Genomic DNA, 26,159 nt, shown 5'->3' with positions numbered 1-26,159 from the left:
ATCTGGGTTTAAAAAAGGTTTGGACAAGTTCCTGGAGGAAAAGTCCATAGTCTGTTATTGAGACAGATTGCCACTGCTTGCCCTGGGATTAGTAGAATGGAACATTGCTATCTGTGTTTCTGTCAGGTACTTGTGACCTGGATTGGCCACTTTTGGAAACAGGATACTAAGCTAGATGACCATTGGTCTGACCCAATATGGCTCTTCTTATGTTCTTATAAATTTAAATCCAAGTACCATCCCTCCTATTCTGTTTTAATTTACTGAGATAAAGCAACATTCTGAAGCCGAATTTTAAAAATATGTTTCCTTCTGTAAAATGGCCTTACAAAGCTCCCCCCTACCTGTGGATTAAAGTATACAGAGGTTCCACAGAATGTGCACCTTTAGCCATATTCATAACAGGCTTTCTTGTAGGTATGATTATATTGGAGGAGGAGAATAAACAGGCACAGATGATTTTCATGTATGCAAGCTATCCTGCCTGGTGACGTGTAGAAGCAGCAGGTACAAAATATGTCCATTCTGTTTATTTTGCAGCTTCTAATTTTTTTCTACTGTTAATACTAGTCCTGAAATATTACTAAGTAGAGGTATATTTTACTGAACCTCATTACAAAATTTCAAACAACCACACAGATTCATAATGCTTAATTTTGAAATGAAATATGGCTCATTATTATTATGTATACCAAAGAGTAAAGCAAATTTTATGTATATAATTAAAGGTTTTTAAAGAAAAACAAAATTACCAAAACCTGTTAGTGCTTGTTTTAGTTCATTCTTGTCAATCATTCCAGAATTGTCCCTGTCGTAGGTCCGGAAAATGTTCTGCCAGTCTGTGATGTACTTCCAGACGCCGGAGAATTCATTGAAGTTCACGCCACCCTTATTCTCCCTGTCAAACATTGCTTACAAGAAAGACAACTAGTTAGCAAGGATTTCTCGAGAAACAGAGAAAATACAAACATTTTTTAAAAAGTTCATGCGTTTTCCAGTAGAAAATATGTTGCTAATGACATGCAAGAGAGAAAATTGTTTAAAACTTAACAAAAGGGCACGATAAATCTATGAATTTCAAATATCATGGGAGGTGTTTCAGCCAATAGCATTGGCAATTCTACAAAGTTAGGCACCAAGTGCGTACCCAAAAACCAGGAACACATTAAGCACAATTCTGCAAACAGAATACAGCTGTATGTATGGGCAGGTTAGTGTGCACAAATACACACCCCAAAAAGGGGCATGTCTGGGCTGGAGAGTGGGCATCCGCTGGATAGGACTGGAAAGTTCATGCATATGTCGTATTCCATATGTATCAGGCATGCAGATGTCAGCAAAACAATGCACCACATGTACACTTGCTATATACACAGCGACTGGAAGATGTCTTTTATGGTCTGGAGTGTTGTTTGGCCCATTGCTCTGCTGTTTGGCATCTTAGTGCGTGCTCAGGTCTCACTCATCCTTTACCAGTCTCTCTGCCCTTGCTTAACCCTCTACAGCCCCATTCTGCCCCTATCAGACACCCACTTCTACCCTCATTTTCTCCTCTCCTCAGTATTGGGTGCTGATGGTAGTGCCTAACAGCATGAGGTGGAAGCAAGTTGGTGCTCCTGTTGGCACTGGCTCACTGGGACAGGCGTCACTAAGCAGAGGGTGTACAAGCCCAATGAACAGTTTATGGACATGACAGAGGAGCTACGCTTGCACAGGTTCATATTTGATAAGGAGACAACAGTATACCAGTGCAACCAACTGGAAGAAAACCTAGAGCCCAATGCATGGAGGAAACAGTACCTGCTGGTCCACTTGAAAGTAACCACAGCCCTAGCATTTCTCACCAGAGGGTCCATTCAGACACCTCTTGAGGCTACAGCAGGCATTAGTCAGTCAGTCGACTGATGCTGCATTGCTCAGTTTCCACAGGTCTTTCACAGGAGAGACACCCAATACATTCTTTTCTCTAAACAAGAGCAGCAGCAATACCAAACCATGACTGAATTTTATGAGCTGGCACTCACACTGCCATAAGACCATCTGCAGGCAAAAAGGCCATTTATAAAAACTGCAGACCTTACCAAGTCCCTTAGTAAAGTGGTCTGCAATGCCACAAAAATTACAGATGGTGTGTTTCAAGTTTCATTAATGACTTTCTATCCCGCCCAACAGAACAAGCTATCTGGGTGGCTTACAAATCTATACAACAGGAGAAAGGAGAAAAGAGAAGAGGACATACAACGAGACTTCTTGATTACAGTGGGAAAGGGGGGAGAACTCCAATTTCTATACGAAATATATTGGAGAAACAGGCCAGATGCTTAAGACAAGATTCAATTTACATAGACATCACATGAACAATACTGGTGCCAGTAGGGCTCCCACCCCTGTTGGTCTGCATTTTACAGGACCAGGACACTGTACCAGTGATTTCACAGTGAGAATCCTGAAAGGTAACTTTAAAACCATACAAGAACGTAAGACCTTTGAAGTCAGAATGATTGAATATTTTAACACCCAACAGAAAGGACTTAATAAGGATCTGGGTTTCCTAGCTCATTATAAACCATAAAGCTGTATTTCTCTGTTGATCACTCCACCCCTCACCTATCCACACCCATCCTGTTAGAATATCGATGATATGCTTTGATGTCCCCATGCATACCTCCTACCCACCCCCATCCTCCCACCCTGTCAGACTGTCATAGTAATGCTTGAATGTTTTCACTTATATACACTGTCAGCTAGCACATTTGCTTATTTCCGATCTGACGAAGAAGGGCAACCTTCGAAAGCTAATCAAGAAATGTATTAAGTTATGTCCAATAAAAAAGGTATCATCTTATTTTCTTTTCCATGTTTTATTTTGTTTGATTTCTATTGATAAACTATAGGAAAGAGGGGGATAGAGGTCAATACATTAGGAAGGGGGGGACTCTTCACAGGAGTTATACAGCCTCAAGATGAATTAAGCATAAGCGTCTTAGAAAAGAAAGGTCTTTAGCTCTGTTTTAAAGCGGGAGAGGGAGGGGATTAGCCTAAGATGCGTTGGCAAAGCATTCCATAGCTCTGGCCCTTGATATGAAAACATCGTATGTCTACTGTGTTTGTGTTATGATTGTGTGGTGGGTTAGGACTACTAGAAGATTTGGTTGTGGTGATCTCAGTTGACGGGATTGTGTGTAAGGGGTGAGGTAAGAGATAGGATGGTTCAGAGACCATAGAGATTTGTAGAATAGAAGAAGAGTCTTATAGGTGATGCAGTAAGAGACAGGCAACCAGTGAGAAGATATGAGGTGGGGGGCTGATATGATCAAATTTTTTAAGATGAAAGAGGAAACTGATAGCAGTATTTTGGACCAGCTGTAGATGTTATTGGTCCTTAACTCTAAGGCCTAAATATAGAGAAGTGCAGTAGTCTGTGATATGATTTGAGTGTGAATTAGAATACTGATAGCAGTAGAGTTTAGTAGCGGTTGGATAGATCCAATGAGACAATTTGTAGAAAGCTTGTTGGCCCTCCTTAGAAATCTGATCGCGGAAAGACAGAGGAGTCAAAGGTGAAACCTAGGATGCAGGTGGAGTGTACTAAAGTTTTTGTAGTGTTATTAAGAAGAATGGGGGCAGTAGGTAAAGTTAGACCTGTAGGCGGAAAAATAAGCGCTTTAGATTTGCTTGTAAATCCTATTACTCACGGATGCCTACATTCCTTCACAATTTGCCATCCATGAGTGCTTTGCGAGTGGCAAGACCACCAGGGGGTGGCTGCTAGGTATTCCTCTATCGCCCCATAGATGACACCCTTTATGTACAACCACCAACCCTGGAAGCAATGTTCCCTCCAAGTTGAACACATGAGCGACTGCTAATGCATTTTAGGAGCGTTGCTCACAGATTTTACACAGTTGCTCACAAAAATATTTTTGCTAATTCTGGCACTCAAAAATTGTTTTTAAAACTTGTTGCTCACATGAAAAAAAATCTGCACACATCAGGCCACTCCTTAGAGGAAACACTGCCTGGGAGTCTTAGAATTTGCCAATGCAGTGATATACCATCCCTTACAATATCAGGAACACCTATACTAATTTCCCTTCTGCTCCTTCCCTTGCAGATAACAGAGGTTACATTACATTAGGATTTATATTCTACCATTACCTATTAGTCATAAGTTACCAAGAAACATACTCAGTTAAACAAGTATGAGTAACTCATCATTGTGACATGAAAATAATAATAAAATAAACTGAAAGATAAACTGTTAGCAGCACCTAGAAAATAATAATGTCCAAATAGGAAAGTTTTCAGGTATTTTCTATTATATAATTCCTTTCAAATTTGACAAAAGAAGGTAGACCATTCCAAATCGAGGGTGCCTGGTAGAAAAAGGACAAAACCAAACTGTTTAAAGGACTCAACTTGCTTTATAGATGGGGAAATGAATAAGATATTGATTAGGGGGAAATGATAAATTGATCAAAGTAGTTAAAGTGGGGCAAAACCATATAAAACGTTAAATATTAAAACACATAATTCGAAATGAACCCAAGCCAATGTAATTTTTTTAAGGAGAAATCTCTAACTGCTATAGTCTGTACCTTTTGAAGTCTCTTTAAAAGATATATTTAGAACAACCCAAATACACAATATTACAATAGTCCACCTGAGATAGTAAATATTTTGAAATGCAGGCTTATACTAACTACCCTTAGTTTCTGAAAAAGATGGAAGGAATTTTTAATTATTAACTTAAAATGGAACTCCAAATTAACAGATTATCCATTTGGACTCCCAGTGTATGAGCTTACAAATCAAAAATATAGTTATTATTCCCTAAGGATAAAGGCAGATCATTTCTAATACTATCTTGCAAGCCTGAGTTGAGTAGTTCGTAGATCATGGTAAAGTGAATTGCAATCACTTTATGGAGGAGTGGCCTAGTGGTTAGAGCACTGGTCTTGCAATCCAGAGGTGGTCGGTTCAAACCCCACTGCTGCTCCTTGTGATCTTGGGCAAGTCACTTAACCCTCCATTGCCTCAGGTACAAACTTAGATTGTGAGCCCTCCTGGGACAGGAGAAAATATCCAGTGTACCTGAATGTAACTCACCTTGAGGTACTACTGAAAAAGGTGTGAGCAAAATCTAAATAATAAATACATTTTGATATAACCAGAGATAGGAGCAGGATCCTCAAGGAGGATAATTCAAGAACAGAATGGACAGACAAATTTGTCGCAGAGTAAACAGCTCATCCTTACTACATTAGAAATTTGATTACTGAAAGATAAAGATACATCAATAAAAGATTTTTACAGAGTCCTTATAAGGAATTCTAACACTATGGATCACTGGTGGAGCAAACGACAGAACGGGGACTGCAAGGAAAAGATATGAATTTAATTTCATATGGTGGTTGGTATTAAGCCAATCTTTAATTTTGGCTAGATGTACAGATACTGTAGTCACAATGTCAGGAAAGGAGGATTCTAATGGAACTAAGAGCTGAATATCATAGGCATAGATGAAAAAGGTAAAGTAACAGACTGTTAGTAAGCCAAGTGGCAACAGAAAGACATTAAAAAGAATAGGACCTATTACAGGTCCTATCCTGTGATTTCACAGCTGAGGAACCTGAAGAACAGCAGATGAGAAATGACTAGGGCTGTTCACCGATTAAAATTTTAATAGCATGATCAACCGCAATTAAAATTTTTAATTGCATGGTAAATCGCATAAAGCGTCCCCGTCACATTTTCACCTGTATAGTGCAAAATATAGACTGTAGATGTCAATTCTCAACACTGACATATTGTACTTCAGTTACTAACCTGAAAATAAAATCAAATTTTTTTTATCTTTGTTGTCTGGTGATTTTATTTTTCTAATCATCTTATTCCCTGTCTCTGGTTCTGTTCCTCTGTCTATGCTCTGAACTCTATTTTCAGGGCCTCCTCTCTCCTCACTATTTCTTTTCAAATCCTCCACTTGTTCCCCATAACATCTTTCACATTCAACTTTCTGCCATTTTTCTTCCTCCCTATAGGAGAGAGCAGCATGATGCGATTAATCGAGTTAAAATTAATATAACACTTACATAGTTCCCTCTGCCCGTTCTCCCTTTTCCAGTGTACCAGAGAGAAGCTGGCAGAGGTAGTGGTGGTGGTGGCAGCAGCAGCAAAATATATTTGCTAACCACCCCTGACAGTCAGAGGGGATAATGCAGGGAATGAGAGAAAAGAGAGATGAGGGGTGTTCCGGGAAATTACAGACTGGTAAGCTTGACTCCAGTGCTGAGCAAAATACTGGAAACACAAAGACAAATATGGTTAAATGGAACAGAGTTTGCATGGGTTCAGTCAAGGGAAATCTTGTCTCACCAATTTGCTTAATTTCTTTGAAGGCGTGAATAAACATGTGAATAAAGGTGAACCACTTAACGTAGTGTATCTAGATTGTCAAAAGCTTTCTGAAAAGGTTCCTCATGAGAGACTCAGAAAATTAAAAAGACATGGGATATAAGGCAAATGTCCTTTTGTGGAATAGGAATTGGTTATTGGACAGAAAACAGAGGGTAGGGTTAAATGGCCATTTTTCTCGATGGAGGAGGCTGAATAGTGGAGTGCCGCAGGTATCTGTACTGGGACCAGTATTATTTAACATATTTATAAATGATCTGGAAATCAGAATGATGAGTGGGGTGATTAAATTTGCATATGACAAAACTATTCAAAGTTGTCAAAACACATGTGGACTGTGAAAAACTGCAGGAAGACCTTAGGAAACTGGAAGACTGGGCATCCAAATGGCAGATGGAATTCAATGTGGACAAATGCAAAGTGATGCACATTGGGAAGAATAATTCAAAATCATAGTTACCTGATGCTAGGGTCCATCTTAGAAACCAGCAGGTGTCACTGTAGACAATACATTGAAATTTTCTCCTAGTGTGTGGTGGTGGTGGCAAAAAAAAAAAACCTAACAGGATGCTAGGAATTATTAGAAAGTGATGCAAAATAAGACCAAGAGTATTATAATGCCTCTATATCGCTCACCTTGAGTATTGCATTCAATTCTGGTCGCTGTATCTCAAAAAAAGATGGAGTGGAGGAGTGGCCTAGTGGTTAGGGTGGTGGACTTTGGTCCTGGGGAACTGAGGAACTGAGTCTGATTCCCACTTCAGGCACAGGCAGCTCCTTGTGACTCTGGGCAAGTCACTTAACTCTCCATTGCCCCATGTAAGCCGCATTGAGCCTGCCATGAGTGGGAAAGCGCGGGGTACAAATATAACAACAACAAAAAAAAATACAGCGGAATTAGACAAGGTTCAAAGAAGAGCAACCAAAATGATAAAGGGGATGGAGCTTCTCCCATATGGGGAAAGGCTAAACAGATTAGGGCTCCTCAGCTTGGAAAAGAGACTGCTGTCACGTCCCTTAACTCCGGGCTGGCGGAGCCGCTAGCGGCGCAGGGACACCTCGCTGTCCTGACGCCATGGCATCTTCCCCCAGTGTGGCCTGGTGCTCCGGCTGCACGGGGCATCCGCTCTCAGGTGGCCAGCACGCTGTTGGGGTGATTCGGAACTCCGCCTAATGGCGTCAGGGATTTTCTGAGGCTTGGTCCCGCCTCCTTGCTCCACGGGGATTGGTCTTCCCCACGGGCAGACTCAGCTCTGCCTCTTCAGCCTTCCCGCCTATAGCAGAGCTCCTTCCCATCTGGCAGACTCTCAGCTCCTCCTCCTCAGCCTTCCTGCCTATGGTGGCGCTCCTTCCCAGCTGATTCCTCTCAGCTGTGATGATCTACGCTACTTCAGGGCGCTGCTCCCCTGCCTCGGCGCTTCGGCTTCTACTTCGGTAGGTTTTTCTGTACCTTGTTGCTGACTGGAACCAAACTGAAATTAAAATAACCAGCGTTTAATAATTTTCAAACAAGTGATAATAAAACAATTACAGATAAGAATTGACTCTGTAATTGTTTTATCATCATTTGTTTGAAAATTATTAAACGCTGGTTATTTTAATTTCAGTTTGGTTCCAATCTTTGGATAGCCTGGCTTGTATATTTCCACCTTTTTTGTTTATATCTCTATGCCTCATGGGATCTATTGAGTTCTCCACTTTTGTGGATTCTCTCTAGACCTTGTTGCTGACTACTGCCTGAACTCGGATACACTCTGCTTGCTGCCTGTCCCTGACTACTGCCTGAACTCGGATACACTCTGCTTGCTGCCTGTCCCTGACTACTGCCTGAACTCGGATACACTCTGCTTGCTGCCTGTCCCTGACTACTGCCTGAACTCAGATACTCTCTGCTTGCTGCCTGTCTCTGACTACTGCCTGAAACCCAGATACTCTCTGCTTGCTGCCTGTCTCTGACTACTGCCTGAAACCCGGATACTCTCTGCTTGCTGCCTGTCTCTGACTACTGCCTGAAACCCGGATTCTCTCTGCTTGCTGCCTGTCTTTGACTACTGCCTGAAACCCGGATTCTCTCTGCTTGCTGCCTGTCTCTGACTCCTGCTTGAACCCGGATTCTCTCTGCCTGCTGCCTTCTGACCCCTGCTTGCAACTGGAAGTCCTGTTGGCCCGCCGCACCTGGGGGCTCAACTCTCGGGGAACGGCGGTCATCACAGGTGAAGCCTCAGGGTTGCTCGGCTGCCCAGCAGAGCGCAGGTTCGAGTCGTCTCTGTGCTCCGCCCAGCACAAGGACTCACGATCACGACAACTGCTGAGGGGGATACGATTGAGGTCTATAAAATCAGAGTGGTGTAGAACGGGTAAAAGTGAATAGATTTTTCACTCTTTCAAAAAGAACAAAGACCAGAGAACACTCCATGAAATTACATGGAAATTCTTTTAAAATAAATAGGAGGAAATGTTTTCATTCAAAGAATAGTTAAGCTCTGGAACTTGCTGCCAGAGGATGTGGAAACAGCAGTCAGCAAATCTAGGTTTAAAAACAATTTGGATAAGTTCCTGGAGGAAAAGTCCATACTCTGTTAACGAGATGAACATGGGGGAAGCCACTGCTTGCCTCAGGATTGGTAGCATGAAATGCTGCTACTAATTGGATTTCTCACATCACTAAAAAGAGGAAAAATAAACCTCCCTCTCAAGTATAACCAATACAATAAATAGAGAAAGAGTATGTGAAACTATTGTGTAAATCACAAACTACATACTTCAAAAAATCTTCACGAGGATGTGACATCAGAATAAAGGTGAATATAGCTTTTGGACCTCTTTTAGCGTACAGCTACTTCAAGTCTGAGACTCTTATCTTAAGTTCAAATCATTTGTTATTCATTTACCATCTACTTAAAATAGTATAACAAACCAATTTATTATTTTTCAAAAAATATCCATAACATTAATATATTATGCAAAAATACCAGCCAGTAATTCAAAATATTAAGAGATAAAATGTCACTCCTTATCTACTATCAGGGTCCAATGCTGGATCTCAAGTAGCCTCTTGACACTCACACAGACAATATAAATTACCTTACTAAAGTCTTTTGCTACAAAACCCAACATTTCTCATGTTTTAACCTTCAGTGACCTGGACTGGCCACTTTTGGAAGCAGGATGCTGGGCTAGATGGATCATTGGTATGACCCAGTATGGCTATTCTTATGTTCTTATGTCTGCAGCTGACAACAGCCCCCACGCTCTGAAACTTACTCTGAGGGGCTGCATCTAACTTGAGATTACCTCTACTTTAGGAAGCATATGAAAGCCTGGCTCTTCTCCCAAGCCTTTATGTTTAAATCTATTTTTATTGAAGAACAGTCATATTCTACATCATATTTATACAATTCTTCCATGTATACTTAGAACCAAGGATTCGACAAAACTTTCCTCATATGATTATACATATTATAAATGAATGTTATCGCCTTGTCTCTTAAACTTTTAGTAACAAAAACTTCTGTATTGACAGCTTTCATTATACATCTAAAGTTGGTTTTCTTTTATCCTTTTGGAAACTTTTATCTCCCCTCTCCCCCCCATTCTAACTCCCCTCTCCCCCCCTCCCCCTTCCCCCCCCCCCCTTTGGTCTTTGTAAGTCATAGCAGTGTAGTCAGTAATTCAGTATGTGACTGCGCGCTGCAGATGTCATTGAGTCCCAAAATGGACTCCAACGCTGTTGGAATTTCACTCCAGTCCTTGACTCCAAGTCCTTTATGGACATGCGCTCCATACGTAATAAGGCCACCATACGAACATGCCACTGCTGCCATGTAGGGTATTGATAGGATAACCACTCTGCAAGGATCGTTTGCTTACCACCAATTATTACTCTCTGTACAAATGCAGCATATCCTTTTTTTTTTAAGACACCCCCAAGTTTGGATGTCCAAATAGCAGCAGTGGTTCATAATGCCATGCCTGTCTCCATATCTTGGTGACCCAGGCTATGATTTGTTTCCAAAATTGCTGTATACCAACACAAGCCCAAAACATATGGCCCAGAGTAGCCCCTGGGACACCACATTTGACACAATCTCCCCAGGGCGATAACCCCATGTAAAATGCTCGCTTTGGTGGGATGTACAGGCGTAGGGCTATTTTATATTGTAATTCCCAGTGAGTCGCAAAATCTGTGACTCGTCGTATCTGCTGAACATGGGATTTCAGCTGTTGTTCCAAGACTGTTATTTGTAAATCCCCAGTCCACAAGTGTGCCAATCTGCGGTATTCTAGTTCTGGAGTTGTATCCCGTATATGTCTGTGATGATACGACATCGGTACTCTCTGCTGTGACTCCAAGGTAAAAGCCGAGGAGAGTTCTTCTTGAACATCTTCTGTCATCGATGTCCATGGTAGTGTAGAGATATAGTGGCTCAACTGTCCATAATAAAATTTATCACTGTCCAACAGTGTATATTCATTTTGCAAGTCTGAAAACGTTCGTATACGACCTTCTCTAGTCACTACTTGCAACAAATATACTATTCCTTTTTGTTTCCATTTGTGAAATACAGAGTACATTTGACCTGGCACAAAAGCAAAGTTATCACATATTTGTAAGTATGGTGTCACTTTTATATCAAAATGGTGCAATCGGCACACCCATCTCCATATTGCTCTAGCCGTTGTCATAATCCCAGAATATTTTAAAATATATGGCATTGGTGCGCCTGTAGCGTGTAGATAATTGCTAAAATGTAGCTTCGGGGTAAGGCTCAATTCTAGGGCTGTATTTGTGTAATCACTGGTATTCCTATACCAGTCATTTATGTGCCTCATTCCGCTAGCAACATTAAGATAACGAAGGTTTAAGAGTCCCAACCCTCCATATTCCACTGGTATACTTAAGGAATTAACAGATAAACGGGCCCTTTTCCCTTTCCAAAGAAATGTCTGTAGCTGTTGATTCAAAATTTGCTCATCTTTTCTCCTCAAATACAGTGGTATAGTTTGAAAACAATAAATCCATCTGGGGGCTATAATCATATTAAATAATGCTATTCTCCCCAGTAACGATACCGGGAGTGCACTCCAAGTTTGTAAACTTAACTTTGTATCTGTAAGCAATTTTTGCACATTAAGTTCATATAGTTGTGACAACTGAACTGAAATGCGAATTCCTAAATACTTAATAAATCTCTTCTCCCAAGTAAGGGGAAATTTATGTTTCCAATCTTGGTTATCTCCCTTAACTACCTCTAACGCTGACGATTTAGACATATTTAGTGTAAGACCCGATAGTTGTCCATATCTATTTATTTCAGTTAACAGAACTCGCATTGATCTAGGTGGGTCAGTGACAGCCAACAGCAAGTCATCAGCGAAAGCCAGTACCTTCACCTGCTGTCCTGCCACAGATATTCCTGTGATGTTTCTTTGTTTCAGGAGTGTACGTATGAGTGGTTCTAATGATATCACAAAGAGGGAAGGTGAAAGAGGGCAACCTTGCCTAGTACCCCTCATAATTTCAAACTCTTTCCCTCTTACTCCATTCACTAACACCTGCGCTCCTGGTTTATAGTAAAGAGCCTGCGTCGCCCACAGAAACCAGCCTGTAATTCCCATTGCTTCCATAGTATGAAATAAGTATTCCCACCCTACCCTGTCAAATGCTTTGTCTGCATCTAAACTCACTATTACTGATGGGATCTCCCCCTCTTGGCTGGATGCCATCGCCAATAATAGGCGGCGCACATTATGTGTGGCTTGCCTATTTCGAACAAAGCCTACTTGCTCCATTCCAATTAATTTGGGCAAATATTTTGCAAGTCTTTCCGCCAGTATTCCTGCCAACAGTTTTGTGTCTACGTTCAACAAAGATATTGGTCGGAAATCTTCTGCTCTATTATGCGGTCTTCCCGGTTTTGGTATTAATGTAATTAAAGTTGAGTTGGCATAACGGGGGAAGCCCCTCCTCTCTATCACCTCCTCAAAGTATTCTAGTAATGCCAGCTGTGCCTCCTGGGGCAAGCTTTTATAATATTCCCCGGAATAGCCATCGGGTCCTGGTGCCTTGCGTAATTTAAGTTTCTTAATCGCCTGTTGCAGTTCTCCCAGGGTCAATGGTGCATTTAGCATAGTCAATTCCTCACTCGTCAACTTTGTGAGCCCCGCCTTACCCAAGTATTCCTGCACCAGGCTTGGCTCTGGTGGAGCACTGGCCGAGTAAAGTGAGGCGAAATGATTAGTAAAAGCCTGCCTAATTTCATTTTGTGTGACTATAATTTTACCAGTATCCTCCTTTAACGCAGTCACCACCCGAGGTGCACCCCAATTTTTGATAACACTAGTTAATAACCTTCCTGTTTTATTACCAAAACGTTGCAATTTATATTTGTAGTAAATCGAGGATCTGGTCTCATGTTCATGCAATAAAGTATTCAGAGTTATTTGAATTGTTTTCATATTCTCTAAAGCAGTTAATGTGTGTTTATGTGCATAAATTCTCTTAGCTTTCGCTAGTTGTTTTTCTAAGCGCAGGATGTTTGCCACCCGCCGTTTTCTCCTAATATTACAATATGCTATGAGGTCACCTCTCAGGACTGCTTTCGAGGCAGACCAAAATAATAATGGGTCTGTTTGTGCATGTTCCTTATTATTAATGGCATAATCCTCCCACTTATTTGCCAAGTATTTCTGAAACAGGGGGTCGGTATGTAAATATGCTGGGTACCTCCATCCTGTTCCTCCAACACCCCCGCCCGTAACCTCGAGATCTAGCCACACTGATGCATGGTCTGATATTTCTTCCGGTCCTATATGGGCTGCTCTTACCTGGGAGAACATAGATCTTTCTAGGAATATGTAATCTAACCTCGCCAATGTGCCATGTGCCCTGGATCTGTGTGTATAATCTTTTTCCCCAGGATGCATCACTCTCCAGGTATCTACTAAATTTAGAGCTTTTGTGAACATTTTCAATCCTTTCGCCCTCTGCCCTAAGTAATGTGATGAAGTGGGATTTGAGGTATCTTCTTTTGGATTAGATACTAAATTAAAATCACCCAATACTAACAATTTATTTAATGTTGAATACAACTGCTTTCTAGTGATCTGAAAAACCCTGGGTCATATTCATTTGGGCCATATACCCCCACTAATAAAAATTCAGTGCCCTGTATCCATACCTTTAAGAGGAGGGTACGCCCGTGTTCCCCTTTCTCCACTACCGATATTTTACATGCTAATCCTTTTCGAATTAAGACCACCACTCCACCTCGGCGCCCCCTGGCTGCCACTGCATAGCATTCCCCCACCCATGATCTCTGCAGCTTTGCGTGTTCCACATCATTAAGTCTCGTTTCCTGAAGGCAAACTATGTCAGCCCTATACCTTTTTAAGGCCGTTAAGATTTTATTCCGCTTTATAGGGGACGTTATACCCCCCACATTCCAAGATATTATTCTAATTGGCATACCATGAAAGTAATATTATTATTCCCACCATCATCACCATACAAGGGCACCCCCTTGCTCATTGAGCACATATTGGAATTTGTCAGGTTTCTCATAATCTGTGCACATAAATATTCTATTAATAAGTTTCTAGAAGAACATTTTCTACTGACCACCTGCCAAAAGTTTTCCCCCAATCTATTTCCCCTTCCCCCCCTCCCATCCCCTTATCCCATCCACCCCACATATACCCTTCCTCATCCACCTAAACTAGTCAGGTGTTGAGATTAGGACTTCAGTGAACAGTAGAGACCCCAAACTCCACAGTATAACCAAATATGTATACATACACTTAGTCTGAGAATTCCATACACTTTAATTCCCACAGAGCGTTGTTGCACAAAGGAATTAAACTTTTGTTCAAACAGTATCAATGATGTTATTTTCGACGAGATATTTTTTTGCATCTGATACTGTAGGGAATATTTTCCATTGATCCTGTATGAGCACTTTTAATTGAGCCGGGTATTGCAACACAAAGCAAATTTTCTTAAGTACCAAGGTTGAACAAATCGCATGATATTGCCTCCGTTTTTCTTGAACTAGAGTAGAAAAGTCTTGAAAGATCAACACATTTTTTTTGTTGTATTTTAGCGTATCTCTTTTGTGTTTGAAACCTTGAAGGATTTCTAGTTTATGGCGATAATTTAGTATTTTCGCGACAACCACGCGTGGGCGGCCATTATGGCGATCCTCTGTTCGGCGGCCCACGCGGTGTGCTCTTTCCACAATAAGCGGTCCCATCGTATCTGTAATCGCTAACTCTTTTGAGAGCCATGTTTCCAGCCACGTGTCGAGGTTTCTTTCTGGAAGCGCCTCGTCTAGCCCAACAATCCGTATATTATTTCGACGTGCTCGATTTTCAAAATCATCCAATAAGTTTCTCTGATCTGCGAGCTGACGTCTTAGGGTTACAATATCTGAGCTAAATCCACGTATATCATCTTCCACGGCCGAAACTCTAGCCTCCAAATCTCCGACTCGGATTCCCATCCCGTCTAATGTAGTTTGGTAAGCTTCTATTTTGGTGTTCAGCGCTTCCCATTTCGGCTCCCACGCTTTCGTAATTGCCTGGGTAAGCTGCAGGAGTTGATTTTCAGTAAACGCAGGTTCCATAATCGCGGGTTCGTCCGCCATCTTGGTATCCCTGCTGCCTGTTTTAAGTTTGTCTTTTTTGCAGATTTTTGTGCCATGCCTTTCGGAAGTGCTTTATAGTATTTTTCCATACAGTGGAATCGCTCCGTAGGGTTCTCAATGCAAGATTTAAGTTTTAGTGGAGTCAGGGGTCTCAGAGCTTCGACAGCACGCTGCTCCCTAGCTCATGACGTCACCGGAAGTCCTCTTCTCCCAAGCCTTTAATACATACACCTAGACTAGCTTGCTATATACAGTAACTTAGACCAGTTCCTTATATCTTGTTTAACTTTACAAAGAACTTGCTTTGAGTTTAGCCACCCATCTATTTATCCCAACTGACTCTTTACTACCCATCTTGACCCTATATATATATATATATATATATATATATATATATATATATATATATATATATATATATATATATATATACACACACACTAGGCCCCTCGACTACAGCGTAAGCTGTGTTATAAAAAAGCATTATCATCATGTCTATGCAAACTGAATGTTCTAATGTGTGCTTTTTAGGTGTTTCATTGGTATTATGCTAACATTGTATTATATCTGTTATTTGAACGTTGTTCCGTGCTATTATGGTATTGTTTGTATTGTACCAACATCGTATTTCTGTTATATGGTTGTTCTGCAGTGCTGTTAAATGTGTATATTTTTGATACTGTTTCATGGTAGTCCTATTATTAGGTTTCAATTTGCTACTTCCAAGTTTACCTCAATTATTGCATTTATGTTTATATTTGGTCATTTTACTATTACTATGCTTGTTAACAATACTAAGTTGTATGTTAAACTACTGTACGCTGCCTTGGGTGAATCTCTTTATAAAGGTTAATAAATTCCAATAAATAAAATTAATCAATCCCAGTCTTCAATACATGGCAAATATTTCATAGCACACTTGTGTGCCACATCACACCAAATGGGAACCTAGATATAAAAGACAAGCCAGGTGGAAGCAAGCTGGAATGCAATTATTTCCTTGATATTTAATAGTTTGATTAATTGCGTTTCAAAAACAATCAGCAATATTCATATCAAAGAAATATGTAAGAGACTACAAATTATAAATCAGCAGCAAAACAGTAAAAAAAAAAAAAAAAAAGAAAGTTATTGTTTATGACAAGAAAAGGCAAAAAAAAAAAAAAAACAGTAACACAGAAGGAGGTGATAGTAACAACAGCTGACCCATCAACACCAGGCTTTCAACACACAGCAAGGAAGTCAGAAAAACAGCAGCTAGCCAAGCCTCAAGGTAAAATTATGCTTTACCTGATAATTTTCCTCTCTTTTACTCGCAGCAGATGAATCCAGAAACAGATGGGTTGTGTCCATCTTCCAGAAGGTGGAGACAAAAATACTGTACTGAAGACAGTGATCCTGGACGGCCAGCCCATCAGTCAGTCAGTATATGTCGTATCACAAAGCAGAACTAGAAGCAAATACACTGGAAGCCTTCTCCACAAATGCAGAAATCACAAACCAGACAGGGATGAACCAAAGTCCCTGCACACTGGCTTGTATGAACGTGTATTTCTTCTTCTTCTTTTTTTTTTTTTACTGAACTTGAGAAAACCACAGACAAGAGAGACCTTCATCAACAATCAGAATAAAACCATGGGTGAATGGGTGGAATCATGGATTCATCTGCTGCAAGTATAAGGAAAGAAAATTATCAGGCAAGGCATAATTTTACCTTCCTTAGCCTAAGCAGCAGATGAATCCAGAAACCGGTGGGATCTATAAAAGCACTCCCTAAAGAGGGTGGAAAGCCGCCATTACCCTAAACAGAACTGCCGCACCAAATCTGATATCCGCCCATGTGGCCACATCCAATCTGTAATGTTTTGAAAATGTATGTAAGGAAGCGTAAGTAGCCACCTGACAAATTTCCTTGGAAGAGAAAACACCCATCTCCACCCACGAGGCTACTTGCATTCGTGTGGAATGGGCCCACAACACTGCAGGGGATGTCGAACCCTTCAAAATACAGGCCAAAGAAATCGCTTCTTTGATCCAATGCGCAACTGTCACCCTTTGATGCAGTGTTGCCCCACTGTGACACAAACGGGAACTGGAAGAGATGATCCAAACACCAGAAATCATTAGACGTCTGCAAACAATGGAGAAGTACCCTCTGAACATCCCAAAACTGAAGCCTCACAAAATCCTCCGGATAATCTTCTCTAGAAAACAAGAGAACAAAAAGAGGCTGATTGAAATGAAACGCCAAAAGGACCTTTGGCAAAAAAAAAAAAAGAAACCGTATGCAACATAACCCCAGATTCCGCTGGAGAAAAGGATCCCAACGTGACAATGCCTAAATCTTGGAGATCCGGCATGCCGAGCCTATAGCCATCAAAAATACCACTTTTAAAGTAAGATCTTTATCGGAAGGCTTGAGCAACAGGTTGGAAACAGATGGTGAATCTGAAGACACAGGTAAAGAGTGCCCCACAAAAAATGAACCACATCAGAATGCATTGCCAAAGAAGCACCTTCGGTAACAGGCAAGCGCCGCCACCTGAATTCTCAAAGAATTATACGCCAAACCCTTCAGCAGACCCTCCTGCAGAAAGGCCAACAGCTGGGATACCTCAAAGGTGCCCCACACTCTAGCATAGGCCGTAATAGTAGACCGTTTCCTGGCATGAAGAAGAGTAGCTATCACCGTGTCCAAATACCTCTTCTTCCTTAATCTTGACCACTCAAGAGCCATGCAGTAAGACCAAAGCGAGAGGGATCCTCCATCAGAACTGGACCCTGATGCAACAGATTAGGCGAGAGAGGAAGCCGAAGGGGGGAATCAAGTAGAAGATGAACAAAGTTCGCATACCAATGATGCTGCAGCCAATCTGGGGCTACTAGAACGACCGTTCCTCTGTGCCGTCCAATCCTGTGTCAAGGGGAAAAGCATACAGAAGCGCCGACTCTGGCCAGGGCTGCAGCACAGTGTCCAATCCTACAAAGCTGACTTCCCGTCATCTGCTGAAGAACCAGGGTACTTTGGCGTTCAGGTGCATTGCCATGAGATTCAGCTCCAGTGTTCCCCACAAACTAAACCTATCCTTAAAATGGCGGAAGAAGGGCACAAGAGGCCAAACAGACTCAAAAACATTCTGGCAACAAATATACAATAACGAATGGACAACACAAACGGACTCCATACACTACCTCTACAACTGGGACAAAAGATGCAGAAACATACTAGACGAAATAGCACCCTTACAAACAAGAACAACACGAAGACATCTCTCGATACCATGGTTCAACGATGAACTGAAAAAACTAAAACCACAATCCAGGAAACTCGAAAGAGCTTGGAAAAAAAATAAAAGATGAACCCACGCTCAACGCTTGGAAACAAATACAAAGAAAATACAAATAAGCAATAAGACAGGCCAAAAGGTCATATTACAGAACTAAAATAGGACCACACTACAAAGACACAAAGAAACTATACCAACTCGTAAACAAAGTACTAGACACCAACTTGGTCACCACAACCAATACAGACATCCCATCTGCAGACAAACTTGCCAAATATTTCAATGAAAAAATTGTAAATCTACGCAACACACTTCCTCTTGACAATACGGACAACGAAAACTTCATCAATGGCCTGGACCCAACCCCTGGAGAATACCCAGCAGACTGAATCTCCTCACCACCGAAACACACAGTTACCCATGCGATTTATAAGTTCTCCGACACTCACTGCAAATTGGATACGTGCCCCAGCTATCTAATAAAATCCGCCCTTGCCCGCTTCATGGCAGACCTCACATCCCACCTAAACTACTTGCTCCAGCAAGGTCTCTTCCCCAAGGAAAATGGCAACATCCTACTCACCCCAATTCCTAAAGACACCAAGAAAAAGTCAAGTGAACTCACCAATTACCGTCCAGTAGCATTTATCCCACTAGAGGTCAAACTGATGGAAAGCATGGTAACCAAACAACTCAGTAATTATATAAATAAATTCTCAATCTTACATGAAGCACAATCAAGATTTCGCCCCCTCCATAGCACTGAAACAGTACTCATCACTCTCCTAGCCAAATTCAAGCAGGAAATAGCAACAGGTAAAAGCATACCTCTCCTACAATTCAACATGTCAAGTGCATTCGACATGGTAAACCATAACATACTACTAAGACTCCTAGATTACTTCGGTATTGGCGGAAATATACTTAGTTGGATCAAGGGTTTCCTAACCACTAGAACATACCAAGTGAAATCAGATTCAAAAATATCATCATCGTGGAAAGCCGAATGCGGAGTACCTCAAGGATCACCACCATCATCGATCCTCTTCAACCTAATGATGACACCACTAGCCAAGTCATTATCCAACCAAGGCCTCAACCCATTTATCTATGCATACGTCACAATATACATACCTTACAAACATGACCTGACAGAAATCTCCAACGAAATCAAGCTCAGCCTAAACATCATGAACTCATGGGCAAACGCATTTCAACTAAAACTCAATACAGATAAAACACACTGTCTCATCCTCTCATCCCAGCACAACACAAACAAATCCACAAATATAAACACTCCTGACTACACCCTCCCTATCTCAGACAGCCTGAAAATCCTCGGCGTCACTATCGACCGTAACCTTACACTTGAGAGCCAAGTTAACTCTACAACGAAGAAAATGTTCCACTCAATGTGGAAACTGAAACGTGTGAAACCATTCTTCCCGAGGGAAACATTTCGCAACCTGATACAATCAATGGTACTAAGCCACATACTGCAATGGAATTTATGTGGGATGCAAAGAACAACTCATAAAGAAACTTCAGACCGCTCAAAACACTGCAGGCAGGCTCATATTTGGAAAAACGCGATTCGATAGCGCCAAACCCCTTCAAGAAAAACTACACTGGCTACCAATTAAAGAACGTATAGCTTTCAAAATCTGCACCCTGGTCCATAAAATTATCTACGGAGAAGCCCCTGGATACATGACAGACCTCATAGACCTACCATTAAGAAACACAATCAGATGAACACGAACATACCTAAATCTCCACCACCCAAGTTGCAAAGGACTCCAATACAAATCAACTTATGCATCCAGCTTCTCCTACATAAGCACACAACTGTGGAACGCACTACCGAAAGCCGTGAAAACAACGTATGACCACTTAAAACTTCCAGAAATCACTCAAAACCAACCTGTTCAAAAAGGCATACCCTTCACTCAAAACCAACCTGTTCAAAAAGGCATACCCTATCAACCCAACTTAAGTGCCTAAACCCTGCAACACAACGAAACCAAAGCTTGTAATAGACATTGTATAACTCTTCCTCTATACGATTCCCTAATGTGTCTAACACATGAACCTATTCGACCACAACAACTCTTTGTATTTGTTTCTGTACCGGAGATGGTGAACACCTCTACGGTACTATGTAAGCCACATTGAGCCTGCAAATAGGTGGGAAAATGTGGGATACAAATGTAACAAATAAAAAAATAATAATAAATCAATAAATTTCTGCTGAATCTGGAGAAATGCTGCTGCTGAGAGCTCCCATTCCGCCTGATCCAGGAGATTGCGGCTGAGAATTCCGCCTGTGCATTGAGCTGACCCAACATACAAAGCAGCTGACAAAGGATGTGGGCCTCCACCAACTCCAGAAGGCTCTGTGCCTCCGCGGCCATCACAACACTGCGCGTGCTGCCCTGCCGATTGATGTAAGCTACTGCTGTCGTGTTGTCAGAGAGTACTCAGACCATCCTGCCCTTCAACAAATCTTGAGAAACACGGAGGGCATTGCTTACTGCTCACAGCTCCAGCCGACTGATCGGCCATCCTGCTTCCATCCCTGTGTAATGCCCCTAAACATGTCGGTGGAGGCAATCAGCCCCCCAAGCGGCCAGACTGGCATCCATCTCCACCACCACCTAAGATGGAGAGGCTAAAGGCATCCCCCACCACAGGGTGAAGCCACCAGCGCATGCTGTGCCTCACTTGGGACAACCACAGAAGACGTCACTGATACTCCTGAGACACTGACGACAACCTGCTCAGCAACGAGTGCTGCAAAAGGCACATGTGGGCCCTTGCCCACGAAACCACATCCAAAGTGGCCACCATGGGTCCCTGAACATAATCCCAAGTGCAGGAACTCGCCACCCCAACAGGTGACTGCATCTGAAGCTTGTACCATCTCTGGCAAAAAGATTCTCCCCCGTGCCGTGTCGAAGCGTACCCCCAGCTACTCCCAGGACTGGGACGGAACAAGATGACTTATCAGAAAGTTGATTATCCATCTGAGGGACTGCAACAGGAACAATACCCGACAACTCTCCTGAACCAAAGCTGCACGAATCAACCAATTATCCAGAAAGGGAGGCATAGACCCCTTCCTTCCAAAGAAACGCCGCCGCCGCCACCACTATAACCTTGGAGAAGATCAAGGGAGCCATAGTGAGGCTCAAGGGAAGGGCCTGAAATTGAAAGTGATGACCGAGAACCACAAAGCAAAGGTACCACTGATGAGGAAGCCAGTGGGAATGTGCAAGTAGGCCTCCTTGAGATCCAAATCCATAAGGAACGCTCCTAGCTGTACTGCCGCTACCACTGACTGAAGGGTTTCCATGCGGATATGTCTGACCTTTAGGAACTGATTCACCTTTCTGAGGTCCAAAATGGGGTGGTAGGATCCTCCTTTCCAGGGAACGACAAAGTAAATGGAATACTGACTCTGTTGCTCTTTGTAGAGAGGGACCAGCACTACGGCTTCCAGATCCAGCAGAGAATGCAATGTGGCCTCACTACGGCTTCCAGATCCAGCAGAGAATGCAATGTGGCCTGGACTGCAAATCACCGCAACTCCAAGAAAAATCTGCGACGGGAGAGGAAAATTCTAGCTAGCAACCATCTCGGAAAATATTCAAGACCCACTGATCCATGGTGATTTTGGCCCACTCCTCATAATAACAGAGTCAGCTGACCCCCCCCCCCCCCATCATTGGGAAGAGCGCCCTGATGGGCCATGGGACCCACATTCCTCTTGTTGCCCCAAAAGGAAGCCCACAGCTGGAATCAAGAACGCTGGAAACCAGTTCATGCACGGTCCAGGCGGTACCATCTCACATCCCGGGGTCGAGGCCTCGCACTTCAAGCCAGACTTAGGTTTATCCTCTGCGAGGCGCTGAGATTTGGAGTAATCTAAATCCTTCACCAGCTTCTCAAGGTCCTCCCCAAAGAGCAGTTTGCCCCTAAAAGGCAATTTAAATGAGGCACTTCTTCGTATGTCATATCAGCTGCCCAGTGGTGGAGCCACAACAGACAATGGGCCGTGACTAACAGAGACATTTCTTTGACTGAGACCCGTACTTAATAATACAAGGAGTCTGCCAAATACACCAGACCTGATTTCAACCGGGCAGCGGACACCACCAAGGCAGAGGAAGAATCTCGATCCTGCTCCAGCGTCTGCTGAAACCAGCTAAGGCACCCCCTGGCCACGTAAGAACTGCAGATAGAAGCTTGCAAGATAAGAGCGGACACCTTGAAGGAGCGCTGCAAAGAAGCCTTCAGTCATCAATGACACACCACCCTCTACAGGAATAGTGGTTTTCTTAGTGACCGCTGCCACCAGGGCGTCCACTTTAGGAAGGGAAAACTATTCCACCCATTCCTGAACCACAGGATAGAGGCGAGACATAGCCTTCGCCACCTTCAAACTCGCATCGGGGTAAGTCCACTGAGCCGTAATAAGCTCTCGAATTGCTTCATGCACCGGAAACGCTCTACAGGATTTCAGCGTACTCCCCATCTTCAAGTTCACCCTATTTGTGGCTTGCACTTCCGGATCAGAAATATTCAGTGCTTCAAAAGCCCCCAAGATAAGAGAGGACAACGCCTCTCTATGAAAAATACAGGATGGCCGTGGGGTAATCAGGCTCTTCCTGAATGATTTCCTCATTTTCCAACTCATCTAGATGAGAAGGGTGCAAAGACTCCCCTGATAAGGCCACAAGGGAAGGGGGAGGGAGAAATGAGGGCCATCGACCCCACTTCACGGAGGCCATGAATCTCCTCTTTTGTGCAGGATCCTCAAATGAGGGGTTCAAGGACTGCGCCAAGACCCCCGTGGAGTCAGTCGAACGAATTCCCATCTGCAGAGGGGGAGGCTGAGGCACAGACCATTTCAGCAGATAGGCCTGGTGTCGCAGCAGTATCACCCCCCAGAGTCCCAACTGACCCAGCCAGAAACGCCCCCAAAGTGGTACCGCCAGAACTGACCTCCTGCAGTGCTGCAGAGCATGAAGAATCCGTAGTAGGAAACCCCGTCGCTGCCTCAGAAGAGAAAACAAGATGGTGTGTGCTCCTGGTGTGTCAGTGTGGGAAAGCACAACCTCCACAGAATATAACCCACTGGATCCCCCAAGGCTCTCAGTGCATCCCGCGGGGCAGAGATCCACCACCAAATGACATTTCCCACACCGGGAGCAGTGTTTGACAGTCTCAGCTACCATGCTCCTCTACGCAAAGACTCCCGACGGCCAGAAAAAGTAAGGGAAACGAGGCAATCACCACAGCTGTTAGAAGGGACGCGAGTCTCCCCTGCAGCGGTCCCCCAAAATCAGGGTTTGCTGTGCACAATGTGGTGCGCTAAACTCCTGTGCAGGCCGGTCAGGTCTCTGCACCATCTGCCTGTGTGTCTTAGGTTTGCTGTTTTTTTTTTTTTTTGAGAGAAAGACTGAGCCCAAAAGATGGACAGACAGAACCAACTAGAAGGAAAAAAAGGGACACTGGGGTGAGGCAGGGATCCAGACAGTCAAGTATGGCGCCTACTGGACAAACACTCCTCAATTGGCCAAACCAGCCCAAGAGGTCCTCAAGGATTAAGAATAAAGATACTGGTGAGAAGCCGTTCCCTGCCTGCTGGAGATAGAGATATACTGACTGACTGAGGGGCTGGCCGTCCAGGATCACTGTCTTCAGTACAGGATTCTATATCTACACCTGCTGGGAAGATGGACACAAGCCACAAGTTTCTGGATTCATCTGCTGCTGAGAGGAATAGGGAAATGCTAGTGGAAAAAAAAAACCTAACAAAAACAGAAATGATCACAGGTTTTTAGGTTTGCCTTAAAACGTAGAAGGGTTGGAGCCTGAAGTCATCCGAAGACTATTCTATAGAGAGAGTAGGGGCTAAATACCTCAAGAGTGTGTTTCCTGGTGGCTAAGGAAGAATAGCCTAATAGTTAATGCAGTGGCCTGAGAACCAGGTCTCACTGCAGCTCCTTGTGAAAACTGGCCAAGTCACTTGATCCTCCACTGCCCCAGGTACAAAATTGGTACCTCTATATAATATGTAAATTGCTTGGATTGTAACCACAGAAAAGTGGTATATCAAATCCCATCCTCTTTACTGTAAGGCATATGGTAGAGGGCACAGAAGAGTCAGAAAATTGCCTTGTGCAGACCTTAAAGGAATGTGAGGGAAGATGGGGGTGAGAAACCTTGCTAAATATAAGGGAGGTCCAATATAAATATTTTAAAAATCATATGCTTAATGCAATGAGCAACTGGGGATAATTAATTAGAAGGGGAAGCAAGTTCTACTGCTGAACTGATCATAGCAATTATGTAAAGCCCCTGGTTTTGTGTATGGTGTACAGTGCTGCATATGCCTTGTAGCACTATAGAAATGATTAGTAGTAGTTTTATAATATTTATTCTTCATACTTCTATTTTTACAGACATTTTAAAATTCTCTTTATTCAGGAAGAAGTCTTCTTCCATTGTGCTCTACCATTTTGAGCAAATGAGAAGTAAGTTTTGGATCTTGTATGTTCAACAAGAACTCCACCCTTCACAAAGTAATTTACTTAGGTACCAATGTGGACGCTGCCCAATCTATCCAGTCTCCTGTGCCCTGTCCCCTCCCCCACTACATAGCCTGTCAGTAAGGTTTCTAACAGGACTTCTATTCACCAATATACATGCAGCTGCTAATAAATTTTTTATCACCACGCCAACCAAGTATGTTAGCCAAGAATTTTAGAAGAAGTTGCACAAAGGATAAGGGACAGCACATAGATTACATTTTAGAAAGCTGCAGAAACTTTACTTACCAATAATAGACCTAACAGTTGCTGGATTAAAAGGGGTCCATGTACCTGAAACAGACAGGAATCTTTGTAAAACTATATATTCATCCTTTCAAGTCTCATGTAGCAGGTACAAAATGTACTTTTCAACAAAACCGATCTGATACACAGAAATGCTAGCACCACAGGGCTCCCCCGCATAGATGTTAAAGCAATAAATTCCCTAGTGTGAAAGCAATGAAAACATTTAAAATATGTTAACAGTAGTTTGTAACATACAGTAACTATGGCTTGCAAAATTTAACTCAGATAGTATTCACCAAGGAAGTAGTAAAGCAAAGTTACTTACCTGTAGAAGGTATTCTCTGAGGACAGCAGGCCAATTATTCTTACATGTGGGTGATATCATCCATGGAGCCAGGTGCTGAAATGGTGCCTAATGTAGTACCTCTTTAAGAGCTCGAGGTGGTGTTCCCACCGCTCATGCGGGGGTGCCTTTCCACCCAACTCACGAAACAGGACCAGTAGTACAACATAGCTAAAAACTGTATGTGAGAATAATTGGCCTGCTGTCCTTTGACACCACCTGCTACAGGGTAAGTAACTTCACTTTCTCTGAGGACAAGGAGGCCATATAATTCTCACATGTGGGAATCCCTAACTACCAAGCTCACTGGAAAACAACATTAGGATAGGAACTTGCAACGGCGAGACCAAAAAGATCAATTAACCTGAAACTTTATATACACTGTTTGTGGAGGTGCAGCCTAGAACAGAATAAAATGGGCCTAAGGAGGGTGGAGGTGGATTCTAGACCCCAAATTCTGCAAAACTGTTTGATCAAACCGGCTGTTGAGTCAGGTGTCCTGCTCAAGCCAGTAATGGGATGTGAATGTGTGAACTGAAGACCATGCTGCAGCTATGAAAATCTCTTCAGTGGAGGCTGATCTCAAGTGGGCTACTGACACAGCCATAGCTCTGACACTGAG

The 26,159-nt window shown here is 42.7% G+C and overlaps 1 protein-coding gene across 2 annotated transcripts in view; it reads right to left on the bottom strand.

Annotated features, from left to right (window-relative positions):
• Nucleotides 1–26,159, bottom strand: part of PDCD6 (programmed cell death 6) — a 70,778-nt gene that overhangs the window by 21,570 nt on the left and 23,049 nt on the right. The window contains exons 3-4 of one of the 2 annotated variants that reach the window (XM_030205038.1): nucleotides 25,195–25,239; nucleotides 753–911 (exon numbers count right to left, since the gene is read on the bottom strand). In XM_030205038.1, coding sequence (XP_030060898.1) covers nucleotides 753–911; nucleotides 25,195–25,239 — 204 coding nt within the window. The remainder of the gene's footprint in view (nucleotides 1–752; nucleotides 912–25,194; nucleotides 25,240–26,159) is intronic. The other variant, XM_030205043.1, reaches the window with a different exon arrangement.

The sequence above is a fragment of the Microcaecilia unicolor genome, chromosome 1 (genome assembly GCF_901765095.1).
Source record: "Microcaecilia unicolor chromosome 1, aMicUni1.1, whole genome shotgun sequence".
NCBI lineage: Eukaryota > Metazoa > Chordata > Amphibia > Gymnophiona > Siphonopidae > Microcaecilia > Microcaecilia unicolor.
The sequence above is the reverse complement of the archived record's forward strand: the minus strand, read 5'-3'. Positions and strand labels throughout refer to the sequence as shown.